General features: G+C 35.1%; 2 protein-coding genes and 1 long non-coding RNA gene across 7 annotated transcripts in view; 1 reads left to right on the top strand and 2 right to left on the bottom strand.

Annotated features, from left to right (window-relative positions):
- LOC101736822 (transmembrane protein 120 homolog) lies at positions 1-16,359 on the bottom strand. 3 transcript variants are annotated; one of them, XM_021351940.3, is made up of 9 exons: positions 16,044-16,359; positions 14,842-14,960; positions 11,588-11,761; positions 10,507-10,599; positions 9,123-9,340; positions 8,227-8,450; positions 6,958-7,047; positions 4,206-4,358; positions 1-220 (listed from the first exon to the last, which is right to left on the bottom strand). In XM_021351940.3, exons 1-9 carry the CDS (start codon positions 16,104-16,106, stop codon positions 176-178), a joined length of 1,179 nt encoding a protein of 392 aa, XP_021207615.1. In that variant the 5' UTR covers positions 16,107-16,359; the 3' UTR covers positions 1-175. The 3 variants fall into 3 exon arrangements, with proteins under 3 accessions (XP_021207615.1, XP_004932221.1, XP_012550975.2); XM_004932164.5 differs by lacking the exon at positions 6,958-7,047; XM_012695521.4 differs by lacking the exon at positions 4,206-4,358 and having other exon boundaries at positions 16,044-16,344.
- Positions 16,360-16,732: 373 nt separating this feature from the next.
- LOC134199280 (uncharacterized) lies at positions 16,733-19,538 on the top strand. Its single transcript, XR_009973712.1, has 2 exons — positions 16,733-17,065; positions 17,925-19,538. It is a non-coding gene; the product is annotated as an uncharacterized LOC134199280 (long non-coding RNA).
- Positions 18,299-23,818, bottom strand: part of LOC101736689 (lissencephaly-1 homolog) — a 28,845-nt gene continuing 23,325 nt past the window's right edge. The window contains exons 8-11 of one of the 3 annotated variants that reach the window (XM_038012363.1): positions 21,740-21,895; positions 20,759-20,954; positions 20,408-20,529; positions 18,299-20,275 (exon numbers count right to left, since the gene is read on the bottom strand). In XM_038012363.1, the coding sequence (XP_037868291.1) occupies positions 20,456-20,529; positions 20,759-20,954; positions 21,740-21,895 (426 nt within the window). In that variant the 3' untranslated portion in view covers positions 18,299-20,275; positions 20,408-20,455. Of the gene's footprint in view, positions 20,955-21,739; positions 21,896-23,818 lie in introns of all 3 variants that reach the window. The other 2 variants (XM_038012362.2, XM_062669768.1) reach the window with 2 other exon arrangements.

The raw sequence follows: 23,818 nt of genomic DNA, 5'->3' as shown, positions 1-23,818 counted from the left end.
TGTATCAAATACGTAGATTTATTCTAGAGAAATAACATTAAAATTTTGATGAAACAGTAAAATACGAAAATATATATCGCATGTCCATTGATCAAACACCTATGGGTCAGATAATTATTTAAATAAATACACACGTTTCGTTTTAATATCATCACAATCAGTTAGGCCAGTCTCTTTATTCCGCTTTCTGTTCGACTTTGTTTTGCCGCCATTTTTGTTCCTGAAATATTGAATTGTTTGTTAGTAGACCACAACATTCAATTAACACAAAACTACAACAAATAATTAAATATGTATAAGTATCCGAGTGACAAATGGTAAGTTTATTGGGAAACTGCTTGTCCTGTCTCTAAAATAGATACTTCGTAAATGAACTATACTAGCTACCGTTAACCACATATTTATATTCAAATGTACTTCTACGAGGCAAGAGTATTAAATTAAATTAGTTATAATTTAAAATTGTATTGGCTTACGGATTACTTAATTGATATTTGCGTAGTTATTCCGTAGCCGAAACATTGCTTTGGATGATAGTGATGTTGCGATAAATGTAAACATAAATATTATCGTTCCAGAAATATATACCACTAAATACGTGTTTCTATTAATCGCCTTTAACTCAAAAAGCAAAACTACTGTATGCGCGCGAGTTCATGTCCATCGGGGCCAGAGGCGACGCGCGGGGGACTGCTCGCCCCACATTCGCCCACCTCCCCGCATTTGTCTAACGTCGAGTGTTGTCCTTGACGGTTGTGACACGTGCTTATCGCATAGACCTATACAGTAGGGACACGACATATTGTTCTATACGTACAATTGCTTATATAAATAGCACCCATTTTGAAGGCACATACATAAACATACATCTATCTCGTTCTTACTCAGCACTTTAACTCGCAGGAAAACAATATAACAGTATTTCAGTGCGTACATAAAATGAAACATGAATATACATAAATATCTCAGTCTCCGTCTAATGAGGCCGAAAATCCGCCATGTTTAGCGCGCCAAATGTCATTGTCACGTCAGTTCGGCCGTCTGTTTTGGGTTGTACATTATTTATTAACTTTGATATCGATTTAATATGATTGATTATATAAAATTTCATAATTTATCATGCTTAAAACATACAAAAATTATAATTAAAACGTATTTTATAGGATCTCAAGAAAGTCGATGCCCTAAAACTATTATCTATATGTATTTAAATTCATTATGGAGCCCTCATCCGAAAAATCCATTTTTCGGTCGGAATCTATTGATCATGACACTAATCATAAATACCACTATAAAATATGTCATCAAAACATATTTAGACATTCTGTTTAGATATTTCGGGAAAAAGGTTACCGACAAAATCTCTTCGGAACCATTTAAATAAAATAGTTTTATTCCGCAGTGAGTAAAACACTATTGTAAATTTGTTAAATATTTAATAATTAAGTGATTTTAGAGAGGAAGTCACAAGGAATGACGTTTGTAATTAATGAATAAATGTTCTGTAGGTGTTTTTTTTTTCACGCGGTCCCTTGATAAGTTTAAAATTTGAATCACTCTCAAGCGAAAGTGATTCAAATTGTGCGGCGCACCTTCCTTGGGGTGCGCTGCGGTAGTATGTTACGGGCTTTAGAGTCAGCAAAACAATTAAAATAGATTGTTATAGTCTAAGAAAAACACGTACTCAAAATACGATAACATTTAGCATGCTAGTAATGGGCTGATGGCTTTGAACTACGCCATATCTTTATGTTTTGCGACAAACGACAACTTTATAAAATCAGTGTAGCAACTTTTAAAAATCATCATATCGTTTACTTGGCAAATTCGAAGGACGAACTTGTCTTAGATTTCACCCATCTAAATCATATCATATTTGCACATAACAATATACCTACTTACTTCCCATTAAAGTATAAATTCTACAAATAAATAATACTCAACAATATTTAAAATAAAATGAGCCAAGAACGTTTATCGATAAAACCTGATAACATTGAAATCTTTTGTACAGCACTAAAGCCGCCATGTTTTGTGGCCAGATGACGTCACAGTGGCACGAAATTTTGGTTGACGTTTCATTTCCATAGGTTTCCTACTTCATTGGCTTATCGATATCGAAAATGTACGCTGACGCTATTGTGTTATTTAACTATGACTACTCCGCTTCCAAAAAGTTCAGATAGAAAAAAAACAACTGAAAAAAGATACATACTGATTGCGACTCTGATCTGTCGGTTGTCTTTTCATTTGATAGTGATTAAATGGGAAATTAATTTTGTTTTTTTCTCTATTAGAAATAAACAAGTAATTACTTATCACATTTATTTTATTTCATAAATTGCAAAATTACCTTAAGCTACATTCAACCAAATTGACGGCTGTTTACTAAATCGGTAGTTATTATCGACATTACCATAATTAACTAGGTCACTGCACTACCGCATTCCTCGGGATGGACATGAACTCGCGCGCCTACTATACTTATAGCGTGAACAATTAACATGCAAAAATGGTTGAAACAAGAAAGGATAAGCTAATAACACAAGTTAATAACGAACAAATTCAAAAACATTACAAGTACATAAAACTAATAGTAAAATGATTTTTAGAAACGTATATTGTACAATTATTAAATGTTTATAAACACAATAATAAGTTTATAAACTAATAAAAATAAAACAGTGTATATTTTTTTAATCATTATATTCAAATTCATAACAAATTTTAGGAGAAAAACTCAAAACCGAAATTCGTTTTGGTTACAGAAACACCCTAAAATCATATCATGATACTTACTGTGACGAAAAAATAATCTTTAGTTATAATTTACTACTCGAATGCATAATTAAAATACTTCCCAATTTGGTACTCTGATGCTCGGTGAAAAGGTTTTTTCCTAGTAACGTGATATGTATTAAAAAAAATTTCTCCCATTTCTTGGCCTGCACGGTTTGTGCATCAGCCATATGAGATTAATTACGATATCAAGTACAGCGATTGACGTTTTTTCTTTGAGTTTTTTTTTTCTAACAAATAGCAGAAGCGTGCCGCGATAACATAAAAACGAAGTCAACGCCTTTATGGATTACGGCATGTTTACACAGACTAAATAGTCAGCTGTAAAGTTTAGTACCGGTTTAAAAAATTATTTTCGACCAGCTTCTTTTGCTTAAAAAATTAAACGAACATCCTTTTTTATTACCACTTCGCAATTGAGACTGCTTATTAGAACGCCTTCATTTGAAATGAGCAGCAAACTCCAAACGGTACCGGATTTAAAACGTTACGGTGAGACTGACATTGTTATGCCAATCGTTCATTCTAATTAAATTGAAGCTAATATTTATTTATTTATTGCTTAGATGAGTGGACGAGCTCACAGCCCAACCTGGTGTTAAGTGGTTACTGGAGCCCATAGACATCTACGACGTAAATGCGCCACCCACCTTGAGATATAAGTGCTAAGGTCTCAAGTATAGTTATAACGGCTCCCCCACCCTTCAAACCGAGACGCATTACTGCTTCACGGCGGCAATAGGCAGGGTGCTAGTACCTACCAGTGCGGACTCACAAGAGGTCCTGCCACCAGTAATTACGCAAATTATAATTTTGCGGGTTTGATTTTTGTTACACGATGTTATCAATTGGTATAAATCGATGTTATCAATATCAATTGGTACAATTGTGACAGATTTTTTTTTTTTAAATTAACTGATATTTGGATACATGTATGTCACGTGCACTAGACGACTAAAGTCAATTGGCGCCGAGGTAATAATTGAGTTAACTTTTCAGGTTCTAGTAATCGCTCTTCTACCTACTAGATAACTTCAAATGACAATTTTGACATCTGCATCAAAAACATAAAGAGTGCTGAACACCACAAAAAGCTTGCAAAAACGTATCCCATCCAATTCCATTTATGGTGAATTGAAGCCCAAATATTTCAAAGTACTTTATTCTAAACCAGTATTCAACTAAGACGGATACGAAGCAACCCTGACAGCGGACAACGACACAATTATTATGTAAAATCAACATTAACTTTGTTCAAATTGACTTTAGTTCTTCGTAAAGTTGAAAAAATAAAGTAAACCAACTGAAAATTTCCATATTTTGTTTTGTTGATTTTTTCCGAGAAAAATATTAACAAATTTTTAGACGAAAATCTTTCTTATATTATATTCGTTGTCGGCACGTACCAGTACGACGATCTCATTGGAGAGCCGATACGCAATGGCGCGCAACTTGTATCTCAGTTTCAGGCCTCCTTTAACCTTCCTGCGTAATGTCCTTAATATGGTATACATGTTGCAACAGTGCAAAGTAAGGAACAAGGCAGCTAAATATGGCACCTGTCAATTATTGCAAATAAAATTAAATAATACAAGTACACAAAGCTACTGAAAAACAAGTTTATTGGCATCGCAAATAAAATAAAAACACGTTAACACATATTATTTTAAACACACCGATATATATATAAAAATTTGTACACGGATAAGAATCCAAGCGTTTTAAGTACACTTTCATCGTGTTTCAATGTTGTCAAAATAAAGAATGCAGATTATTCTTTTCAGAAAAAAAAAAACAGTACTATGTCATATGCAATGTATAATATTTCTACTGTATCTTTAAATAGATGGGACATTAAAAAAAATTAACACACCCTGGGAGATTCATTTTAGCATCCAGACAATTTGCAAAATGTTTTGTTAATTTATTTTTCAGTATACATTTCATTGATACAATAAGCAGACAAAATTTAAACATTAAATATAATTCAGAACAACCCAAGTATTATGACTAGCTAGATACCTTTTATTCGTACGCTTATCCGATTTCACATAATATTACATATTCTGTCATTATTCTAACAAAAATATACATACAAAGTCGGATAATAGGTTTTTCTTTATTTAACTTTTTGTATAGGCGATCTGATTAGATGGAAATTATATCTATTAAGATCTTTTCATTAATCTAACCGCTTACATTCTTCCGTGTGATTAGCTCTTAAACAAAGCAGTTAATTTTATTTATAAAAGAGATTTGCACTTGGGATGATATGATGACGGAATTATTGACCGAAAAATAATGTAATCTGCAATCTAGATACGATACATGCTTTGTGGAGAATTTTTTGTACCTTCAGTTAATTTAAAAAATAAAAAAAAATAACTGTGACCTTCAAACTTATCAATAGAATTTTCATAATTTTAAAACAAAATTTCTTGTTTACATCTGTAATTCTTCAGAGTATTGTTTTACTGAAGTTTGTAAAACGGCTGGACTGTTTTTTATGAATGTATTTGTGCGTATTTGACTGACTCCCTGTATTGTTTAGATATAAAAAATATCGGTTGAAAAAAATTTTTATGCATTATTATTTTAAAGACAATATGATGGTAACATTTAAAAAATAATATAGTGTGTTGTTTTTCTTTTAACATAACAAAATCATAAGTTGCCCGTTCTTTAGGCCAACCAACCTGCGACATGGTATCAAAGTCTCAATTAATCTGTATAAAGGAATACTTTAGGGACGTCGTGCCTTGCTTTTCTAAATCGATTAACATGTTTATACTATAATTATAAGGATCCAGAATTCCAAAGGTTATTAATACTTTAAATAAAGGGCTGTTTCTCGACCACTGATACATCAAATATGTAAGTGTTTTTTTTTTTTATACAACTCAAGAGATTCAAATCATTGTGAAAAGAATAAAGAAATAATTAGAATGTGCACTAAGCTCTAAAATACGAAATCAGTAAATCGAAAAAATAAATAATGAATGATTGAACTGAATCCAGGAGACACGTGGATTTGTATAAATATAAGTGCATTAATGTTTATGATATTATTTGCACATAAATGTTATTAAACAAAAAAAAAAATACAATGCCATAAACCAATAACACCCACCTTAACAATTTATATGTCGTCACGAGTGTACTATCTCTCAAATTTAATTTGAATTATAGGATTTTTTTTTGAGATTCTTTTACCGACGAAAAAACTGCACTACTGCCTTTTTTGAAAACTAACCGTTTTCTTATTATTAAGATTTTCAGTTTTTTGACAAATTTTACTTGCTATTCTTTACAACATTACACGGATGATCAATTTGGTGTAGTGCAAAATTTAATGTTAAACTTTGCACTGAACTTTTGCAAATACAGAATCCACCACAAGCTTTGTTAAAATCCCTCTCTTTAGTTTGAAAGCAATAATATTTTGTTTCTAATGATTAAAAAAAAAGCCTTCAATAACTAAAAATAAATAACTTAAATGTAAAAGAATAGAAAAAAACCGTTGAAGCTACTAAATTAAAAAGATCACAACTCTTTCCATTACTATTAATAATGAAGCATATAAATTAACCATTATCGATTGCGCTATATATATGTATATATACAATAAAATAGAACTACATCTACAAAAGAGACTTGGTCCACACGAGAATTTGATACTACAATAATGCATTCCAAAATAAATAAGCATTACTCCAACTATGTGGCATAATAGTAACAATAAAAAAAATATTGACAAAAGCTTATATAATGCAGGTAAATAGTGTAACTAGTGTATATTGCTGAAAAGTTTTCAATCTACATATAAACAGGCAAAAATAAAACAGGTAAGTAACATTTTCTCTTCTATTTGTTTCGTTGGCTAACAGGGTTACCATTTTAAAAAAATAGGAAAGTTTTTTTTGGGGCTTCTTAAAAACGTCAATAACAAAACAAAAGAGAGAATGTAACTTATTTAAATCAATCAATATTGCAGTGTTCATTCGATTCGATATATATCGAAATTATTCGTTGATAATGTTGCCATTAAAAAAAAAACTGAAAATCAAGCCGTTGGAGCAGCGTTAGGAACAATCCGGGTCCGGATATAAAAAGCGTGAGTCCGTTGAAGCGTTTCGTTCGGTTGCGTTGTCACGGTACCTTCTCGCTGAGCTTCTGCGGGACCACGATCATCGTCGTCACCGTGTTCCCGATACCGATCAGCAGAAACGACATGCTTAGCGCTGCCACCTGTTCGGTTATCCGTCAAGCGGAACGTTGTAATCAAAGTTTGGGGGGGGGAGGTCATTGACTTTTGTAGCACGCACGCTGTATACAGGGTGTAATGAAAAACGTCATCGAAAACTTAGACTGGTGACGGTTCTGGGAATTTCTGACACAAAAACACTATGGAAATTGCAGTTACTTTATCGTAACATATATTATATGCGATAGAACGTAATTTAATTTAGGATTTCCAGACTGACGCATGGTATAGCACTTTCAATGAATTTAAGCGAAATTCATGGAATACTGTCTATTCCAGATTAAAAATATATGGTTTTTTTTTTCATTTTATGGCAAGACTAAATTCATACTATAAAAAGGCAACTCGATACAGAGTTTTGTGATATCGATTTAGAATGAAAATTTTAACGATCAAGATGAACATTTAGCATGAGTTTGACATCTTCTTAGAAAGTATTATTTTGAAGAGTTTGCTATATAGCAATCTCGCCAGTTAATTGTAGTACACAACACGAAGTGTATTTATTTAGTTTGACTATTTTCTTTTTAAAATTGCTTATTATTTTATTGACATCTCGACTTCGGAAACGTTGTCATTACACCCAGTCACCCCCCAAACAAATCTTTATTGTACTAATTAAATTAATTATTAAAAATACAAAATTTATAAATCATTCTTACTTAATATGTATATCATTATATAAAATGTAAATGATTATAAATCAATTATTGTGTAGCTAAATAACATATTTCAGTAACAGTTTTGAAATTAGTTGTGGATTTTTGTTGTATACAAAAATACATTCAGACTAATATACTTGAGTCACTGAAAACAGAACACTAACTAAACTAGAGAGGTCAATGACCCACCTGGTGCTGAACCAAAACCCATAGATACCACAAACTCCAATATCGCCACCTACCTTGGAAGACATATGATCGAAATCTCAACTGTATTGTAAAATGGCTCTCGCACAATTCAAACCAGAACGCATTACTGCTTTGCCGCAGAAATAGGTAGTATAAAGTTACTTACTCCCACAATACCACTAGTAAATATAACAATGTAAATTTTACCTAACCTGCTTTTTACTAAAACTTACATGCCTATGTTGATAATGGCAAAAAGAACAAATTTCAAGTACAATTAATACTATATCAAATTTAAAAAAAAACTCATACCTGCCAAGTCGCCTCGGGATGGTAACTCAAATGGTACAATGTATAAGCGATGTACAGTTGAAAAACATATCCCCCAAACAAGAAAGGCAATAGATATGATAGACCACGCCACATCCACGAATGGAATCCTTCGATCGTGATATCCATATTATGCCTGGCGCCCAAGGCTTTGAGCCTGTATAGTACTCCACTCTGGTACCTGAACTGCATGTATTGTACAACACCTGGAAATTATTAATTGGTTTTATTCAATTATTAATTAATTATCTTATATATCACTTTTTTTATTGCCCTTGTAGGCCCGTGGACGTCATCAATGCCAGGTGCAGAGCTAACCAGCTGCCTACCGTTTTTTATACTAGGTGCAAAAATGTCTTTTATACAAGTTTATAAATGTGCTACTATTGTCTTTTTCTTGGAATCTCAAGTACAAGTAAATCGATTATAAATAAATTATTAAAATAAACCTTATGAACCTACATATTAGAATCAATGACCATTTGAAATATTGAAAACATGGAGAATCGATCTAATGATCTCTAATAAAAAGAATTATTATTAAGGAATTAAATGTATTAGTTTTGTTTTAATTACTGACTATTGACACGATGTGATCGGAGAACAAACAGCCGACGTTGTTTAAATTTATTGTGGTCTGTGGTTAAAAAATCTGCGAAGCTAATGAACGATTTCACCTATGTTGCCAATAATTAAATTAGAAATCCCTATTTCTGATGCAAAGCAATCGTGCTATCTCCAACGAAGAGTAACATAAGACTTTTTATTATTATTTAGATATGGAAACAAGCTCATGTTCATATGGCTCGGTGAGGTCTGAGGTTGAGGTTGAGGGTGTCTAAGGTGTGTTTTTGTTGTAGATCGTAATATTAACTCACTTATATAAGCAATAAACCACATGAAGGTGTGCCTAAATTCCTCCCAAGGCTGGTTCTGGGGCCATATAAGCAATATTCCCGCAACCACCGTCGATATGAAGTGATGTAAGCGCCACCATCCTTTTATCCTTGAGCCGTTCACTTTAAGTATACTCTCTCGGATCGTAAGCGTGCAGTAGTACCAGACGAGAAGAAAAATTAAAATCAATTGCAGCGGCCTGAAACATTCATATAGTAAAACTTAATGAATGCCGGAACAATTATAGTAAATTTTTTTTTATTGTTTAGATGGGTGGACGATCTCACAGCCCACCTGGTGTTAACTAGTTACTGGAGCCCATAGACATCTACGACGTAAATGCGCCACCAACCTTGAGACATGAATTCTAAGGTCTCAGTGTGGCGGGTAGCCATCATATAACGCAAAATAATTAACAGATGCCTGAATCTCGCTTACGACATTTTCAAGATATGGCGCATATATACAAGTTCCGAACAACAACATTCGGACCGTCGGTCTACCGAGCAAAAATCACCCGCTCGATGGAAGATCTTCCCTTTGTCGTATATATCCCCAAACTGGTGACCCCGACGTGATGTGAACACGCAATCTTCTGATTCATCATCAGCGCATCAAGAACTTCGGCTACCACAATCCTCGCATTCTCGCAGATAAAAGCAAGTCATCGACAGTCGTCCCACAGCAAGCCAGCATCGCAGCTTCAACAGGACCATCGCAGCCGACTCACCGCGCTTCCTGGCCCTACCGGCACGCACCTACACTGCCTCATCACGCAGCATTCAAGCTCAGTCTCGACTCACTGCAAACTTCGAGCAGCACTGGCCCTTGCAAGCTAATCTCAGCACGGACAACGCTAACTAAAAATGACACGACCTCCAGTCTCGGAGGGGAGTGATGTGGCGGGTAGCCATCATACAACGCAAAATAATTAACAGATGCCTGAATCTCGCCTACGACATTTTCAAGATAAAGCGCATTTAAACAAGTTCCGAACAACAACATTCGGACCGTCGGTCTACCGAGCAAAAATCACCCTCGGTGGAAGATCTTCCCTTTGTCGTATATATCCCCAAATCAGTATAGTTACAATGGCTGCCCCGCCCTTCAACGTTCACGTTTTCAGACGTGATTCGTTTGATTCTTTTTAAAAGCTTGCACATGAATCAAGGCCCGATGACGATGCAATAATTTTATTAATATTTTGATTAGGGTAACCAGGCTAAATAATAAAAATATTATTTTAATTTAGCTGTTATTTAACCTTTTTTTTTTTGTTGAAAATTATATGTATTCGTTTTAATTCTACGTAACAGTACTATCGGTTAGAACGGGTTAGATTATTATTAAGTTAGGATCACTTACCTGAAGTCAATATACAGATTTCCTACAGCTAAAATAAATGCGATCGCACTGAGGATCAATTTGAATTTTTCATACTCGTCTTTGTATTTAAATCTGAAAACATAAACAGCTTACAATTGCACATGCAAAATATTGCGAATGATGAGTGAATGTGGTTTTAAAGCTGTGATTTGCTAAATGACCAACATTGCGATAATAGTTGATTAACAACAGCACTAGGTAAAATTTTGTTTGTAATTCTATATAGACTTTTTTTTCATATTCGAGTGAACGAGCTCGCGGCCCGCCTGGTGTCAAGTGGCTACCGGAGCCCATAGACATCAACAACGTAAATGCGGCCACTCACTTTAAGACATGAATTTTAAGTCTCAGTTTTATAGTAAAACCAGCATACACGCAGATTTTGTTTTTATTGCCCTTGTAGGCAGACTAGCATACGGCCCACCTGTTGGTTACCGTCGCCCATGGACTTCAGCAATCCCAGGGGCAGAGCCAAGCCGCTGCCTACCGTTTAATACTACGTATGATACTATTGTAAGTACAGATAAAGAATAAAATCGATTATTTTTGAAACTTTCTTTTTAACATTTTTCTTATTTCCATTGATCCCATGTAATAATAACAAAGGCATTGTGTTCATTATTTTTTTAACACACACAGTAATTAGCGCCCCTGGCCGCTGCCTACCGTTGAATACTCTCCACAAGCCTCGTTTGAAGAAGGACATGTCATGGCGCTCGGGAAACACCGTGGAGGGGAGTTCGTTCCATAGCCGGATGGTACGTGGCAAAAAAGATCTCTGGAAACGCACTGTGGATGACCGCAGTGGCTCCAGGTAGTATGGATGAACTCTACTCCGGTGGCGGGCGGTGCGATGGTAAAAACGAGATGCCGGTATCATCTCGAACAATTGCTCAGAGTATTTGTCATCAAAAGCTCAAGTAACCATGAGACATGAAGTCAAAGTCCGCGGTTCCGCTCTTCAAAGTAGGAGACCTTTAAATATGTTTCTAATAACAAAAGTAAGGTCATTTAACAAAAAAATATTCTCATGGGATATATCTATAGTCTATAGACTCACTTGTCATTCTTGTTTAATATAGATACATTAACGTTTCCTAATATGATGCGCAGATATAAGCTGTTCTGTTTGGGGAGCGTGGCTTTTATCTCGTGAAGCATCGCTTTCCTCTTCATTATCTCCTTCTCGAGGTTTGTGACGCGTTCATCTTTCACACCGCCTTTCTTTTCCAACCTGTTGCATGCATTAGAGGAGATTATAATTGTTTTTTTTTTTATCAGCATAATGCAGCTGATAATGCATTTTTCATCCATGAGTCACGTTTAAGACTTTTTTAAACAATCAGAATGTTATAATGTGTAGTTCGAACGCAAATTTTTGAAACATTAAAACCGATACTACGGATTTGTGTTTTTTTTTCTTTTCTTTTTCTCAGTCTCGACTGTATTGTTTAGATCGAATATTCAAACGAATGTTATTAGTTTAAAATATTTAAATTAGAAGTCAAGTCGTAATTACGAAGAAAACTGATTACGTTTTTACGACTCCTACTGTATGAAAAACTTATTTACAGCGTTTTTTTTTCTAATTGGAAGTTATTGTCTGTTGTCTATTGCTCGAAATTTTTTATCGTTATCAGAAATTACTAAGTTAGAAAAATTCAAATCGGATGGGAGTGTTGACGGTCAAACAAAAACTGATGCACATAACGATTTGCTTATGCAGTCTACGTTCCGTATTGAAATAAGATTTCAGTTGCAGAGGTCTGGAAGAACCAGAGGCCTTTCCAGCTTCAACAGGACAGGCAGGCCAGCACGGGCTAAGCTAGGAGCGGGATTTGGTAACAGCAGCCCGTACGTCTCCCAAGGAGACCTGACCGTCAAGGGCAGCTGCATCTACTATCGCCTCGGAATCACGACCCGTTGAGAAAATTCAAACGACAAACTCAACGGGCTGATGCCATGGGCTAGGTTTCACATTGAACTCTTCGAAAAGTTGGACATCCCTATTATAGGGCAGATTCACCTGAGTAATCAAGGAAAAGTGCTAGTGTAATTTCCCATTGGAATATTAGAATTAGTTGCGTGATAAAAGGTAGTCTATGCCACTAAAACGACCTAAAACTATCATTTAAAAAAATCAAGACAGCCTGTTGTTTCGTTTCGACATGAAAGAAAGACAAACAAGCCCTCTTCTTCGCTAAAGCGTAGGCATTCAACAGAGTCTGGCAAAACGGTTTGAAATACAAACTGTATAACATGGGAGTGCCAGACAGACTCGTTCTCTCTCATCGTGGCCGTCAGTAACTACATTGCCGATCCTGCGAACCTAATGGTAAACAGTCGACATCGCCCAAAACACGTCACCTCGGAGCCTCCCGATCCACTAACGGTGCTTTTAGGCACCACAAGCACCGGCCACCGTCCTCGTCGAACCCGTCGCTTGCGACGAAGGGCTCGGCGAGTAAATTAACCCACAGACACAGCCCACTAAGTTTCTCGCCGGATATTCTCAGTGGGTCGCGTTTCCGATCTGGTGGTAGATTCTGCAGGGCACGACTCTAGCTAGGGTTCGTGTTAGCAACATCGTCAGGTTTGAGCCCCGTGAGCTCACCTACTAGCCCGATAACGCTGATATGGCCTCTCAAGAGCTAGATCATCAGCTTAGGTGGGGAAAAAAGTGCGCGATGATGGCGCATGGGTTAGAATTAGTTAAAAGCGGATCTATGGACAACTTGAGGAATTGTCTAAAGGCCGAGGCAAATGACTTAGACATATTCCAATATTGATGACGGAATTCAAGTTGTACGGTCTCTGGTAAACTTTTAACTTTTGTAGCTCAACATAAAATCAGAATTTTCTAGAACACCCTTAAATTAGCTTCTCAACATCGTTATCGAGTTTCATAATAATATCTTTTATTATAGATAATCTATCGAACTTCACCCTAACGCGGTTGCGGCAATGGAAAACACAGTATTACGTCTTATCATCGAAGTGATTAAATTTAAATAAAATACTAATCTTCTTGATAATGTTGTCACTATTTTGCAATGGTTTGGTGATTATGTTTTTTTAATTATAAACAAAAGACAAGTTTTTCACGAAACATCTTTAACATTAAGTGGCTATTGTCAAACTATAAAAACTGATTAAGATTATTAAAGATACGACATTCAGTAAAAATATATATTTAAATAAAATCCAAACTGTTTTTGACATGCGTAATTTTCAACATTCCGATTTTATTAAAACTATGTATTATTTCATATACATACATATTTATAGGAATACATAATCTTTTTCCATATTTTGGGTATTATTTGATTCCTATGAAATTTTTATTTTTTTTATTTTGACAAATTTTGTTCGAAACGGGTATTTGCTTTGTAACCCAGACAACAGATTCTATTTTTAAAGGATAGAGTCATTACTGATAATAACATTATAACTTTTTTAAACTAATCATAATGTGCGACAGCAGGTGGCAATTGATGAAAATTTTATGTAAAATTACTTATATGTACATACTTCTATAAGTTAGTATTTCATTGTAATTGAATTATTTCCCAAGTCACATGACGTTCTTTTAAAGACAGTAAAAATGAAAATTGCCTACAATTGAAATTCAACAAAAAAATATGGTTGGGCTCACTAATCTGTCTGTCTCACAAACTCTAAATTATAAATAACATTCTATTGATTTTTTAAATTTCAACTCATACTTTTTTAGTTTGTTATTTATTGAAAACTTAAACCCTTTGCACTTTGCACTTTGTAAATAGCAAACATATTTGCAGCTATCTATTGTCAACAAGGAAATCTGTTATCAAACAACATTAGACTCAATCATGTGTGTATGTTGTGATTATCCTGACCTTAACCTTGTCATTTAGTTTACGGAAATATGTATTTGCAAATTATAATAAAATGATTTAGTCTTGTCTTAAAAAAATATTTTTTATTACATTTGATGAATGGTTGATAGAGAGGCTACTGGAGTGTGTGGATCAGAAAATTAATGTAATAAGGTTCACCCAACGGTTGTCAAACCCAGCCTGCTTTACTGGCCGCTCTTTGGTTTGACATTGATCGTATTAGCTACTAAGCTTCAAAGTATAACACACTAATCTGAAGATTTCCTGAATACTCATCAAAATTGCTCCAGCCGTTTTGGAGTCTATAGGGAACATATACACCACATTGACTTTTATATAAATTTCCAGGGGACCTACTTGATCAAAGTAATTGTTTTAACTTAATGCACAGTCTTATGACTAGTTTTTATTCGTGTACAGCTTTAAGTTTATTTACCTTTTCAATGCAGCATTAATAATTGACATGCGATATTTCTGGTGTTCCAGTTCCTTCAAACATGCTGCTTGCAGTTCGCCAACTTCTTCTAATTTTGTTGTGTACTCTTTATTGATAGTCTAGAAACAAAGTTATGAATTTTATTATATTCTCTTTTTTCTATTTATTCACTGGTAGCTGCTAATACCAGCCCTAGAAGGAGCAGTGCTTCACAGATCTAACATCAGATCAGAATTGCAACCCCCTGAGAATATTATATTTGTTTATCAATACATATACTAACCCTGTACTTTGAACTATAATAACATAACCATATAAATCATACTATAAAATACGAGTTTAACATAGGTATCTAACTGGCATAATCTGTAAAAAAGATAGGCATATAAAAAATAGAAAATTTTAAAATATTTAAGCTAATTTTAATAATTTACAATATAATGCATAGATTGATCCAGTCATGTAGAGTTTATGTAATTTCTAATCATTCTATTTCTATTAATTTTTGTCAGTGGTGAGGTCGTAAGGTTCTGTTTGGCTTGTGCCAGCGTATCAATTGGAGAAACACGTCTTTCCTTCATAAGTGTATATTGACAACTACCGCTTAATCGTAAAGTCAATTGAGACTACGTTTTTAAGTTCAAAATCGCAAAACAGAATCACCAGTCAGTTTAGGCTTTAAATAATTATTATATTGCTATGTTAAATATTTTTGTAGACAATAATATTCGGCTTCTAAATGAGAACTGCAAAGCTTTATGAATTTAATATTTTTGTAAACACAATAAAGTCTTATATGTTTTAGAGCACTGAAATTACAATTAATATATTAACTTAATTTTAGCATAGTAAAAGCAGCTTTTCCATTAAATGTATTTCGAACAAATGGAACAGCGCCTTCCAATAAACAATATTATATTAAAATTCTGAATACAATATTTTTATGGGTCATTTTTAAAACAAACTTTATGGTCAGGTAAAATTAGCTTTAAATTTTTACAATATATCTTTGTAACTTGAAATTGTAGGTATATATTTGAAATTATATTTAATGTATACTGTTTCATTAGGTTAGAAAAGTACTATGACCTCTCTAATTAAAATTACACATCTTGGGATGATTAGTCACAATCATATTCAAATGACTTATACTGAGGGGTTTAAATAAACAAATGAATAGCTTAAAATATCAATATCAGTACCTCTAAGCGCTTGTAATCTGCTACTAAATCCTCCCATTCCTTCACACATTCTTCAACTTCCATCTTTGGGTGGTTCAAGTGTTTTCACAGCAGTTTCTTCAATATTTATTAAGTAATCCAGTCAATGATCAGATTATCAACTCCATTTTACATATTATTATTGTTATCTGAAAGTCCGTGCTCTTGGTATGCCACTTGCGGCGTGATTTGAGGCAATTTCAGAGAATTTACTGTAATGATGTAAATTTCTATTCGATATCCGTTCAGGTTGGTGTCAATTGTCAAATGTGCAACTTAACGTCTGTCAAGAAATGTCACTTGTCATTCGATTTATCGATTTCGTCGCACTAGGTACCGGTAAAATGGGGTGATTTGGGACACATTCCAACTTGATGAACAATTTTAAGGTAGTTGTTGATGTTTAAAATGCTATATCAGTATCAAAATGATTGAGTCTTGGTGCTATCTTTGTTATCCAATTTAAAATTATGCAATTAGCATTCCAATTTAAGCAAAAAAAGCAAAAATAGGTGCTATCCCTATTTACCCAGAAATTGTGGTTATGGGGGACGAAATAAGTGTTAATAGAGAAATTTACTAGGGCTGGTACTCCTTGGTTTTAATTAATTACATAAAAAACATTGAAAAACTGACAAATGACAAAAGTACATGGCAGATGGCATGAATTATAGGTGCAATCGCCAGCATAGATTATACACTAAATATATTTCGCCAGTGCATTGACAACAAAAATAAAAATATATAACTAAAACTTGATTACATATAATTACTTACGATTAATTTATATTTACTTGGGAAATTATCCGCGAGATTTTTCCTGTAAGTTGTGAGATAATTAGAAAAAACATCTATTTCATCACTTAAAGTCAGTTCAGCGCAATCGGATAACTCCGAATGAACATTGACGGAGACCGCGCTACCGTGCACATTTTTGTAGTCCCAAACGAACAGATTCGAACGAGCGGGCTTTCTTATAAGCGGTTTATATTTCTTCGTTCTTAGTAAGTACTTAAGGGCTGATATTTTTATCTGGATCAAGAGATTAGGTGTGTCCGTTATTCCATGAATTAATCAGGTGGATACCCCCACTCTGAACAAATGTTAATATATTTTATTATGTACTACGAATAAATAGACTTATTATTTATTCGTAGATTACTTATGTATTATTTTATATCCTCTCAGTCGATCGGGTACATAGTCAATTCGATGTTACAGTTTTTTTTAAATAATCTACTCTTTATTATAAGGTTTTTTTTAATAGCTTAGATGGGTGGACGAGCTCACAGCCCACCTGGTGTTCAGTGGTTAATGGAGCCCATAGACATCCACAACGTAAACCCGCCACCCACCTTGAGATATAAGTTCTAAGGTCTCAGTATAGTTACAACGGCTGCCCCACCCTTTAAACCGAAACGCATTACTGTTTCACGGCAGAAATAGGCAGGGTGGTGGTACCCACCCATGCGAACTCACAAGAGGTCCTACCACCAGTGATTACGCAAATTATAATTTTGCGGGTTTGATTTTTATTACACGATGTTAATACCCGTGCAGTGTCCTACCACCAGTAATTTTACTGTTTACGTTTTCTTTATATTACTTTATTTTAGTGTTTTCGCAGGCAAACAAGTCAACAAGTGTTATCACCGTCACTTGTGGATATTATCTAACGATAGCCAAGAGAGTCCTTTCAAAGCAATGGCATGGGAGTTTGCATACCTGTGGGTACTATCTTCGAACCTCGTTTTTTTTCCTACCTATACTGATAGCCTTGAGGAGCTATTTCAGCTTCTCCTTGACGTGTAGGTGAGCTCATGGGGCTCAAACTGGAGTGTTGCTAACACTGGCCCTACCAAGGGCACTGCTTCGCAGAATCTATCACCGGATCGGAAACGCGACCCACTGAGAAGATCCGGCGAGAAACTCATTGGGCTGTGTCTATGGGTTAATTTACTCGTCGACCCCTTCGTCGCAAGCAACGGATTCGGCGAGGACGGTGACCGGTGGTTGAGGTTTGAAGATCTCGTTACGCTTTGGGAATACCGTGAAGTACGCGAGGAATAGCATAATGAAAAATTAAACAACACTTCCAGGTAGGTAGTAGGGATGAACTGCTCCAGTGGCGGAATCTACTATTGTTAAAAATTATATAACTGTTTGAAAAAGATTCGATACATATTATATGGTTGTTCCAATTTTATTATAATTCGAATACGAAATAAAAAAAAACCTTTGGAATAAATTAGGTATTTAATTGTTTATTTATTTACAGAAAACATTAAACCAAATGTACATTTAGTTTTGGTAATTTTCCATGAATACAGGCAAATCGTAAATGTTGTTTACATACAAGACTGCCACGCTATTTGTATTTAGTACTAGAAGGAAACAAGATATTTCTTCACACGTTATGCAAACATTTTTAGCTTTTATTTCTAATATATTTAAGCATAAACTGGTGAGTGCAAATACCTACTTTATTCAATAAATTGTATTACAAACATCTTAAAATTATGCATCATACACATTCTACTTTGCAAACTACCATTTTTCAAAGAGATCATACTATTATGGTTGTACAAGCATTTCATCTAAATGCGTAAACTAATAATATTTCTTTAACTTCTTATTCTGATATTGATACAAATTTGAAATTAGACGAATATTCGGAATTATCATTGTTATTATTTTTAAAACCCCAAGTTGTAATATTATCTACAAATATTTATCACAATACAAGAATTTAGATACTGTTGTATTATTTTAGTAGTTCGGTGAATTGTGATTGATAATCTTAAGATAAGAGCATGTTAGATATAATAGCTATTTCGAATTAGTTTTATAATCTCTTTGAACACGGCATATGGATTTATATGATATTAAGCAAATCTAATGTTCGTTAAGAAACAATCTATTACATATTTTATAGCTAACATCATTGCCGTAACGTAAGCATATTTTAAGATACATCTATATATACTGCGGGAAAGCAGCAAGGCCTACGTCTAATACAATATTAGCGATAATGCTGGCTAGCTCTCAAGAGTAATACACAGGGCATTCATATTTTACTCATGCACTAGCCGTAACGGCAAAGCAGAATATAAAATTACACCATACATACTTTATTAGAACTACGTAATCGATTATTTTACCAGGCAACACAAATAATTCAATAAATAACTTATATATTGAACTAAATAGGCATTCGTTTATATGAATCTAGCTACCGCGAATATGAAGTTGAAAGTAAAAATATTAATCGTATAATCACACATTTTAATTTAAATTAATTTACTGTATGATAAATTGATAATGACGTAAAATGTAAAGACAAACTTGAAAAACACACAAATAGCAATTCAATGCACCTAAAACAGCAATTTTCGTTTGAGACGTTAAAGTTAAAAAAAACCTCACTATAAATAAATAATTATTAATAATAATAAAAAAAAAAACATCAAAATATAACGCACTAACTTATAGTTAAAGTTTTGAATTGCCAAAACTTAAAATAAGTCCATATGAAACTGATATTGTAAAAGCGCGTTGACTAAGTTGCAGTTTCGTTTAAAAACGATTTGTAAATGTATGCACATAGAGTTGCGGTCTCCATAGACATTCATTAATGCTGTTAGCGTTGCCAGCCAACAAACGTAATGAACATCATATCGAGTTGAGACGAACATCTACAGTCTATGTACATTGCAGATGGGAGGATGAACAGGCATTCTGGTGCTCTAATGACATGTGCTGATCAGTATGACTATTTTGTAGATGACTGTCATGAATAATCATCAATATAAAATTTAACATAGCTAAATTAAAAATAAACAAATCAAGGTACAAGTTCTTCTAGAGCTGACATTGTAGAAATCATTTAACTATTCGTACGAAATAAAATTTATTAACTAACACATTCTTACGAATAAACAATAACTATAAAATAAAACAGATTATTGAAATGTTAAATTATAACACAGCTTTTACTCCCCACTCCAACGTTTCGATCGGGTGAACGTTATAGGACGAATGCTACGTCATCGGTTATAGAGAACTGACATTGTACACGTTACGGAAGCAAGAACAAGCTGATAACTATCTAGGATCGTATTTTAATGGAATGTGCGAATCTATGCCAAAAATATAAACGGATTACAAATTCAATTTGAGCCGGATAGATCTAGATCATGAAAGTGCGTGTACAGACATAGCATCGTCAACTGTACGAAATAAACCACAATGATGAATGAAAGCAAAATCAATATTGTTGGATGCGAACTGAACGACCCCGCGTAATTGATTTGCCCTCACTGTAGCTATCGAACGTGAAAATATAATGATAAAGATATCATCGGTGAGTTTAAGTTACTAAAATGGCAATGCTTCTAGCGACACTCCCAAACTTTGACGGTCTGATCTACGCTGCCCGATATCACGTATGGCAAGCTTCTGTGGAAATCTGAAAATAAAAAAAACGATTCTATTAGAAAAGGATAGAAGACATTACTTCATAATGACACAGATGTTTAAATTTTAAGTCTCAATTACAGTGGGACTTTTTGTCCAGAACGCGAAGCTGATATGGTCACTCAAGACCATCAGCTTAGGAAGGAAAAAAAAGACCCTCAGCAGTGAGGAATACGACGCAAGCAAAGTAAAGTAGGAAAGGATAATGAGGTATAGGATACCGAGGCTGGTGGCGAAGTGGTGATGCGCATAGAGGGTCTTGAGGCAGCGCGTGTGCGCGACGTCCCAGACGCGCAGGGTCTTGTCGTCGGAGGCGGTGAGCAGGTAGCGGCCGCCGGGGTGCCACGCCGCGCCGCGCACCCAGTTGTCGTGCCCCACCAGCGTCGCCAGGCACTGGCCCGTGCTCACCTCCCAGATCTGGTGAACCGTCCATTCTCAATATTCAATAATTCGTTGGAGATATTTTTTCTAAGCTACAAGGCGCATCTAGCGATCTCGATTGAATATAGTTTAATGGCGCTAAAAAAATACAATAATTTACATCATTTTCTTAATACTATTATTAAAATTCTCGAACTTGAAAATTGAGCCCGATTCTTTTTAATACTATTATTTTATTTCAGATATATTTTTATTTTTATTGCTTAGTTTGGTGGACGAGCTTACAGCCCAGCTGGTGTTAAGTGGTTACCTGAGCCCATATACATCTACAACGTAAATGCACCACCTACCTTGAGATATAAGTTCTAAAGTCTCAGTATGGTTACAACGGCTGCCCACTCTTCAAACCGAAACGCATTACTGCTTCACGGCAAAAATAGGCAGGGTAGTGGTACCCACCCGTGCGGACTCACAAGAGGTCCTACCACCAGTAATTACGTAAATTATAATATCAATATCATTCATCAGATATCAAATGGTAATTTATATATTATAAAAAACATTAACTTCAATAAACTATATATTTTAATACAGTTGTCGGCAACTTATATTAGAATTATATTAGAAGACAAAAAAAATTACCATCACAAGTTTTGTAATTCTAAATCCAAAATCCAAATTCGAAAATATCCCTAACCCGAAACATCTCTCTAATTATTATAGTCTAGTATATTTTGGTTGATTTTGAGGCGCGTCCAAAGTTTACAGACCCATGTTCTAGTTTAAATAATGTACGTATGTGTAGTGTATATGTATAGTACCTTAACGGACTTGTCCCTCGAGCCGCTGGCGAGGAAGGGTCCGGTGTGGTTGGCGCGGCGGTTGTCTCCTCCGGCGGCCTCGTTGATGGCGGCGGCGGCAGCCTCGGGGGCCCACGACACGCACTCCACCACGTGCTCATGTTCGCGAAGTTCCATCTGACAATCACAATACATAGACACAATTTAATAAACGTAAATACAAAAACTAAACTGATTTATTCAATAATCTATAATGCACTATACTGAGACCTTAGAACTTATAACTCAAGGTGGGTGGCGGCATTTACGTGGTAGATGTCTATGGGCTCCAGTAATCACTTAACACCAGGTGGGCTGTGAGCTCGTCCACGCATCTAAGCAATAAAAAGAAAAAAATTGCACCAAGTAGCTCAGTCTCTTCTTCATCGTTCCCTCACTGCTAAGTATCGCGACCACATGTGATGTTCCTCCAGTGTTCGATTGTGGGTGGCATAGACCGCATGGTATAGATTACCACCAATCGCTTCTTTTACCAGATCTGACCATCTGGTTGATGTTCTGCCCACGACGCTCTTGAAATTATGAGCTTCTCTAATTCGTCTGGGAGAACGCAAGATGTGTCCGAAGAAGCTCATAACACGTTCCCGGCAGATGGCAGAGAGCCTTTTTCGGATGTTTAGCTCCCTAAGAATGGACTTTAGTTCTCATGGCAGTCCACGGTATTCGTACTCTTACATTCCAAGTTCCCATACGTAAACATTTTCTCAGTCTACCTGGTGTCAAACTGTGACAAGAACGAGCAAACCGCACGACGTGACGGCGGACGGTATAGTGGCTATCCTAGCCCTCAAACCGGCACATGATTGCTTCTTATTTACTATTCTAGCATTTCTCATATTTGCGTTAAAAATCATAACCGCAGGGTGTGTTCGTTAAACTTAAAAATTAATTCTACTAGTGACTGCAATTTTCAAACATTTTTGTTATAAACCTAAAAACAACACCCTATATTACCTCTGTCACTTAGCGTTGTCAGTGACTGGAATTTAGCGGCAATGTCACATAATTGCCGTCACTAAGGATATTATAAACAAGCAAACAAAATAAATGACACGCGATCATAATAAGTTGTACCCATGACCTAGTACATTTCTCCTCTTGCTGAATAAATCCTTGAGAATATTGTTTAGTTTCTAGTACGCATGTAATAAGAACTAGACAGTCGGACTGGCAATATCGCAATGTATCCGTTTACTTAAAATTGACCGCGCGGTCATTGACCTGACGGTGGACTTATCAAGCAAACACATGACGTGTAGAAACATGAAAATACGAAGTTCTGTGCTTTAAACTACTATTTAGTAGTTTGGAGCACCATACCTGATATGTGGTATCTATTAATGTCACAATTTCACGAACGCATTGTGTAAATACTAACTCGATATAAATTTATAATAATAAATAAAATAAATCATATAATAAAAAAAAAATTGCAATATCGAAATACGCACAAATATATTGATTAAGATAAAAAAAAATCCCACCTATTCCTAGCCTTGAGAGGCTATTTCAGCTTCGCCCTAACGTGTGCAGGTGAGCTTACGGGGCTCAAACCGGAGTGTTGTTAACACTGACCCTAGCAAGAGCAATGCTTCGCAGAATCATCGGAAACGCGACCCACTGAGAAGATCCGGCGAGAAACTCAGTGGGCTGTGTCTATGGGTTAATTCGCTCGTCGAGCCCTTCGTCGCAAGCGACGGGTTCGACGAGGGCGGTGACCGGTGATTAAGATAGTCGTACTTCAAGTAATATTAAATCGACCGACGCTACCAATACCTGCTTTGTGCTTTGATGGCAAGTTTACCGGAAACCATAAAAACTAAAATGTTAACAAAATACGGATGGTATTTATGAGCCCAAAATCCAAGTTTATTATTTTTACATTAGTTTTATATTGCTAAGAAGAAAATATTCAAATTACATTCCTTTAGGGCTGTAAGTTTGAAGATATTTATATATTATAGTCGTCATGGCCTAAAGGATAAAATCCGGTGCATTCGTATGTAGCGATACAACGGTGTTCAAATCCCGCAGGCGGGT

Source organism: Bombyx mori, chromosome 8 (assembly GCF_030269925.1).
Source record: "Bombyx mori chromosome 8, ASM3026992v2".
NCBI classification, from domain to species: Eukaryota; Metazoa; Arthropoda; class Insecta; order Lepidoptera; family Bombycidae; genus Bombyx; species Bombyx mori.
The sequence above is the reverse complement of the archived record's forward strand: the minus strand, read 5'-3'. Positions and strand labels throughout refer to the sequence as shown.

What these genes read in the sequence shown, in the direction of transcription:
- LOC101736822 (XM_021351940.3), bottom strand. Translation starts at nt 16,106, where the DNA reads ATGGAAGTTGAAGAATGTGTGAAGGAATGGGAGGATTTAGTAGCAGAT. An exon ending in GTGGTTTATTGCTTATATAA is followed by an intron (nt 8,451 to 9,122) that starts GTGAGTTAATAT and finishes AATAATTTCCAG; the next exon opens with GTGTTGTACAATACATGCAG. An exon ending in ATCCCGAGGCGACTTGGCAG is followed by an intron (nt 7,048 to 8,226) that starts GTATGAGTTTTT and finishes ATAACCGAACAG; the next exon opens with GTGGCAGCGCTAAGCATGTC.